At 33.6% G+C, this 5,686-nt stretch overlaps 1 protein-coding gene across 3 annotated transcripts; it reads left to right on the plus strand.

Annotated features, from left to right (window-relative positions):
* The first annotated feature begins 669 nt into the window (after positions 1–669).
* Positions 670–3,744, plus strand: LOC131620699 (autophagy-related protein 13a-like). Of its 3 annotated transcripts, none has more exons than XM_058891845.1 (4): positions 670–1,011; positions 1,455–2,725; positions 2,822–3,003; positions 3,253–3,744. In XM_058891845.1, exons 2-4 carry the CDS (start codon positions 1,472–1,474, stop codon positions 3,551–3,553), a joined length of 1,737 nt encoding a protein of 578 aa, XP_058747828.1. In that variant the 5' UTR covers positions 670–1,011; positions 1,455–1,471; the 3' UTR covers positions 3,554–3,744. The 3 variants fall into 3 exon arrangements, with proteins under 3 accessions (XP_058747828.1, XP_058747829.1, XP_058747827.1); XM_058891846.1 differs by having other exon boundaries at positions 1,471–2,725; XM_058891844.1 differs by having other exon boundaries at positions 672–1,011; positions 1,286–2,725.
* Positions 3,745–5,686: the final 1,942 nt, after the last annotated feature.

Consider the following 5,686-nt stretch of genomic DNA (forward strand, 5'->3'; position numbering starts at 1 on the left):
TGTTTGGTAGATGAGAAAGAAAACAATGTCTTAGAATAAATAATACCAAAAAATGTAAGTTATTCATGAAATTTTAACTATTTATTCCCATATCAAAGGGTGAGAATTACATATTCCCATAGAAATAAAAAATAACCAACTCTAACTACCAATTTTCATATTATTTTAATATATTATTTTATATTTTTAAAATAAAATTCAAATATATTTCAATAAACCTTAATTATTTATCAAACAAATGGATAGAAATAAAACTTCTGGCATTACTATTCTAAGAAATAACATTCATAGAATTGTAATTTAAATTTATCAAACAAACAAACACAGCCAAAGAGTTTTCATATTTGATGGACTAAAATATTAGGACAAGCTAACTAATTTCACTTTATTTAATATTATTATTTATTCTTGAAATATACCTCAACGAAATAATAGAAATATCATTTTAAAAAATGTAAATATTCTTTTGACTACAATATAAAAATAAAATTAATGATTTTTTATACTATAAGTAAATGTGAGATTCAACTTCCATATCAGCTTACATAACCCAATCACTTCATGACACCAACTTCAATCCTTTCTATTTTTTTAATCAAATAAACATTAAGCAAAAAACAAAAAACACCAATCATAGAGCTCTATCAATAAATTTGGCAGAGTAGAACAACATGAAGAAAAAAAAAACCTTCTTCACAACAGTTTCTGAAATTATCAACACTTATCATCAATTCATGAAAAAAAAAAAAATCATAAACCTTTAACTACCACTTGCAATTTGCATTATCTCTTTCTCAAACAGATCAATTAAAATATAGTTGTTCTACTTTACAATATTCTCTAGTATTATTAAACTACATTATCATCAAATAATGTATAATTAGGATTTACAAAAAGAGAAAACGCTACGGCACTGTTTGTTTCTACGCAACCTTCAACAATTTCAATCACCCCTCCCTTCTAATGCTACCATGCCCATCACCCTTTTTTCATTCTAGATTCTTCTATCACGTAAGTTCTTCCTTTCCCCTCTTTCTACTCATTAATTGTTACTACCCATGTGATAAAAATTCGGTCTTTATTACCGGATCTTCTTGATTATGATTATTGATTTTTTTTGGAAATTAATTGTTTGAATCAGTTTTTTTTATGGTTATTTGAAACCCCTTTTGATCTGTATGATGGGGAGGTTTGAATCTGCATTGTAGTTGAAATTTGATAGTTGGAATGTTTTGTTACTATATAAACATGGTTGATGATTGTTTTTGTTTTTGTGGTTTATCAGAGTGATCTATGCTTGGTGAAGAGGTGTTAGTGTTAGTTGGTTTGAGCTGTGTATGATCTGTTCTTTATCTCATGTGTTTTCGAAATTCGGTATTTGATAGAGAGATTACTAGTTTGAAAAGTATAGTGTTCTTTGTTGGAGAAGAGATTGATTGATTTTGATTAAATAGGGATTTGGTTAATCAGGATGGATTTCCAGAATAATCTGCAGCCTGAATTGGGGAAATTGGAACAGATTGTTTATCAGTTTCTTTTGAAGTCTTTACACATAATTTTGGAGTCGAGGGTACCGTTGTTACGCCAACATGATAGAAGTGGTGACCTATCGGCGGTTTCTCGTGCGAGGAGGAGTGACAAATGGTTTAATTTCGCCTTAGGTGATAGACCGTCTGCTCTTGATAACTTGAACTTCTGGCATAGGAATTTGATGGATCCGATGATAATTGATATTATACTAGTTCATGAAGAGAATGGGTGTTCGGTTGAGACGGTAGTAGAGAGGTGGAATGTTCAATATGAATGTCCGAGAAATTTGGCTCCTCAAACTAGTGACAGTACTCTGTCTTTCAAGAAAACGTATCAGAAGTCGATTATACTGTTTCGTACTCTTTATTCTCAAATGCGGCATTTCCCAGCTCATAAGATTTTTAAGCAGCTAAGTGCATCGAATCGGACTTGTAATTTTGATATTGTTTATAAGGTTTCTTCCTTTAGTGATCCGTTTTCTAGGGAAGAAGGAGCGATGATGGGAGAATATATTTTCACGCCTGTTGACGCGCTTCCGGGTCGCCTTAACGTATCTGTGACTTACCGTACTACATTATCTGATTTCAACCTCGAGTGTTCGGCAGCATTACCAACAAAAATAATTACCGATTATGTTGGAAGTCCGAATACTGATCCTTTGAGGTATTTCCCTTCTTCGGGAAAGGGTGTTCACGCGCCTCCGTCTTCTATGCCACTCGATCGTCCTCATAGCTGGACGCCTGGATTTCATAAAGCAGCGCCTTTTGTGCAGAATCATCAGTATGTCGGACCATCACTGGTGCATCATGGTTCTCTCAAGCCATATAATTTTCCGTCTTCACCTATTGATAATTTCAATACCAGATATCATAACAATCGGATGCAAAGCCAGTCAAGGTCTCCGAGTTACGATGAGTATCCACTTTCTCCTCCATTCTCATCCTCACCGTCTCCATCACCACCTATTCATATTGGCAACACAATGCATCCCCGTATGCGCTCTGAAACCGCTCCTGTCACTATACCTCATCCAATAATCGGCAGAAGCTCTAGAAATCTTTCTCCTAATTTTTCAGATCCTAATAGAAACTCCCTGCCACCTTTATCTCCTAGAAGAAACGATGCATCGTCACATGAGTCTCCATCTGGAATCAGGTCATTCAGGAGAGTAGAATCTCTAAAGATTGGTCAAAGGGTAACCTTAGTTGGTCCTTCACTTCCACTCCTTATGTTTAAATCAAATGTAGTTTATCGGTTTGATATAATATAAGCCTTTTCATCTGCTTTGTAGATTGTTAGAGATAGCAAGGATGATTCAGGGCGGTTCTCAGGATTGTTATCGTCAAGTGACTCACCTCGTGTTGGAGTTTCTACAACCTCAAGTAGATTATCTTCTCAGGATGACTTGGACGATGGTGACTTTTCGTGTCCTTTTGATGTTGATGATGTTGACCCTCCAGATGTTCTGTCAAGGTACTTTGATTCACTTCACCATTCACAACTAAAGTTATCCTGCAATATTTTCCGTATATTCTAACAATCAAAATTATTTTACAAACACAACTTATGACACACTCACAAGATGTTTCCAGCTTATTTCTATAAGCTCTTCAAGTTGGCTTAGCCTTATAGAACAGTTTATTAAAAGGGTGGATCATATATTATTCTCATTCCTCCTCAATTGTTATTTCTCTTTCCTTGTTTTTGATTTTATTTATATAGCCACAATGTGGATGGAAAGAGTGCTTTGGGGTCGCCTTCGTCATCATTACCATCAGGGAGAAAATCACAAGATGCTGCTGTTGGTGTTCTCGTGCAAATGCTTAGAACAGCGCCTCCTTTGCGCCAAGATTCAAGTTGTTATTCATCACATTCCCTGAAAGCTGAACTCGATGGAGGAGTTGCTGCTGATTCCGGATTCTTCATCCCTCGAAAGACAACTGACGCACTTGAAGAACTCAGGAGTTATAGAGAAATGAGAGACCTTCTTCTTTCTAAGAGCGGCGCTCGGATCCTGAAATGAAATGAAACTTAAGCATATGCTCAAGTGTATAGACTTGAGTTAGTTGATGCTAATTTAAGAATGGTACTAATTACTCAAGTTATATAGAACAAACACATTGATGGGTTTTTGTACATAAATTGACTATATGATTGATTAGAAACACCAAAGTTATTATTTTATCATGATTAAAATACTTCTAATTTTAAAGACATTATTCTTACAGTTTGAAATGAAGAATCTACTTTCCCTTTGTTCATGACAATGGCAATGGTGGTGGAAAAAAAAAGGAAAATTTTATAAGTATTTTGGAAGAAAGGTTGTTGAATTTATTTGTAAAGATGCACACATGCTTCTGTTGGAATGTAGTGTTTTAATTTGAAACTAGAAATTAGATGGAGTTTGAAAGAAGTATATTTGCTCTTGGTAATATATGGTAATATTTGTTGTTGGTAATATCTTTTGAAGATTATCTATGGGATTGCTCTTCACATTCTTAGTAGTGAACAATCACCCTTGTAAAACTCAAAATTTTCTTTTTTGAATTTGAAAATATACTTTTGTACGCACTTAAAATGCACCAAATTCCTTTGTTAAATGAGCCACCTATCTCTTTTTGTTAGAAATTAGTCTAGAAGTGTATCTTTGTAAATTTGATATTTTTAAGTTTGTTACAAATTTGATATTTTTAAGAAACCTTATATTTGGCCATTTATATTAAGTGCACATAATTGTTTATTGAATTAAACTATACGCTCATGTAATTCAATTAAAATGTGATATATTAATTCAATTAAAATTAATAATCAAACATCATTTTTGATAAATTACAAATTATAATATAAATATTATTAAAGTACAAGTAAAAGTGAATTACTGAGTATATCTGACCACCCAGTTCTTTTTTTATAGTGGTCCTTTCAGTCTCAAAAGTGTCTTCAAGAAACTCTCTTATCTGTCTCTAACTCGCTTGCCCAAAAGCCATAATATGCTAACATATATGTAACACATCAACAACATGATGTACCATAACATGCTCATCTTGATGAGCTGACTTAAGTGACTCTCCCACAGCATCTAATGTCATATGAGGTCGTGACACTCTAAAAAACTATTGAATGTAGTTGTATGCAGCACTTCATGGAAGGGGAGCTAACACACTCCGTGCTTCCCATAGTACTAGATGATTATAGAAATCATCAAACATCACGTTAACATCCCTATAGACGATAATGTGAGGAACATACATTACGGGGTCTCTTGGAATACCCAATCGAAACTCGAATTGGAGCATGACTCACTCAAGCAGATGTGGATAAATCAGGCGTGGCCCAAAAGCCAACCATCAGGAGTAGAAGACTACCATACAAGTCCCGTCTGATCGTGATCTTCGTACGGCGTGTAGTTTTTATCATATGCTCTGATGCGATAAAACAACACTTGGAATGACTCGATCGCCTGATTTTCTATGAGCGGGATGAAGAAACAAGCACTTGGCCAAGCCTTATTGTATTCATCCTCATATGACCATAAATGACTGTGATTACTTATCGTAGTTTGTGAGTAAGTTGTTGTCTAATGAAGCCGTTATTGTGTTGACAGTCGATTTCATTAGCCGTTTTCAAAATCTAAATTTAGTGATTGTCAATTCATGTATCATTTTTTTTCACAATTTGGTTTCACGTCATAAATGATTCGCTAGATTGTACACGTGATGTATGGATGTCTCTCCAATTCTTTCTGACATGTTTTAATATTGAGTAATGCTATATAGTAAGAATGATTTGAATAAGAAATGCAAGAATGAACACTTGTCATTGTTTTAGAGGATAATTTTAAATTGATTTTAAATTTAATTTCTTTTTTAATAGGGATCATGGGGTGGTGGTAGCAATGAGTGGTTGAGATTTAATTCTTATCTTTCTTACTTTCATACTTTCTTACTACAAAGCATTTTTCTTTAATATTTTGTTTTTTTAGTTAGGCTCTTATGTCCCGAGCCTCTTGTATTACTCTTTTATTTTATTGGATTTCTAGTTTGAAAAAAAAAATACCAACATACCGTTTTAATTATTTTTTAAAATTTAATACTATCACCTCTTTATAATAATGAAGGAAAAAATTTAGTTATTTCTTTCTTTTTTGTTTATAGCG

The sequence above is a fragment of the Vicia villosa genome, linkage group LG7, assembly GCF_029867415.1.
Source record: "Vicia villosa cultivar HV-30 ecotype Madison, WI linkage group LG7, Vvil1.0, whole genome shotgun sequence".
Classification (NCBI taxonomy): domain Eukaryota; kingdom Viridiplantae; phylum Streptophyta; class Magnoliopsida; order Fabales; family Fabaceae; genus Vicia; species Vicia villosa.

Excerpts from the sequence above, each read along its gene's own strand:
- LOC131620699 (XM_058891845.1), top strand. The coding sequence starts at position 1,472 with ATGGATTTCCAGAATAATCTGCAGCCTGAATTGGGGAAATTGGAACAG. Across the intron at positions 2,726-2,821 it reads CTCTAAAGATTGGTCAAAGG|ATTGTTAGAGATAGCAAGGA; the intron begins GTAACCTTAGTT and ends TCTGCTTTGTAG. Across the intron at positions 3,004-3,252 it reads CCTCCAGATGTTCTGTCAAG|CCACAATGTGGATGGAAAGA; the intron begins GTACTTTGATTC and ends TTATTTATATAG.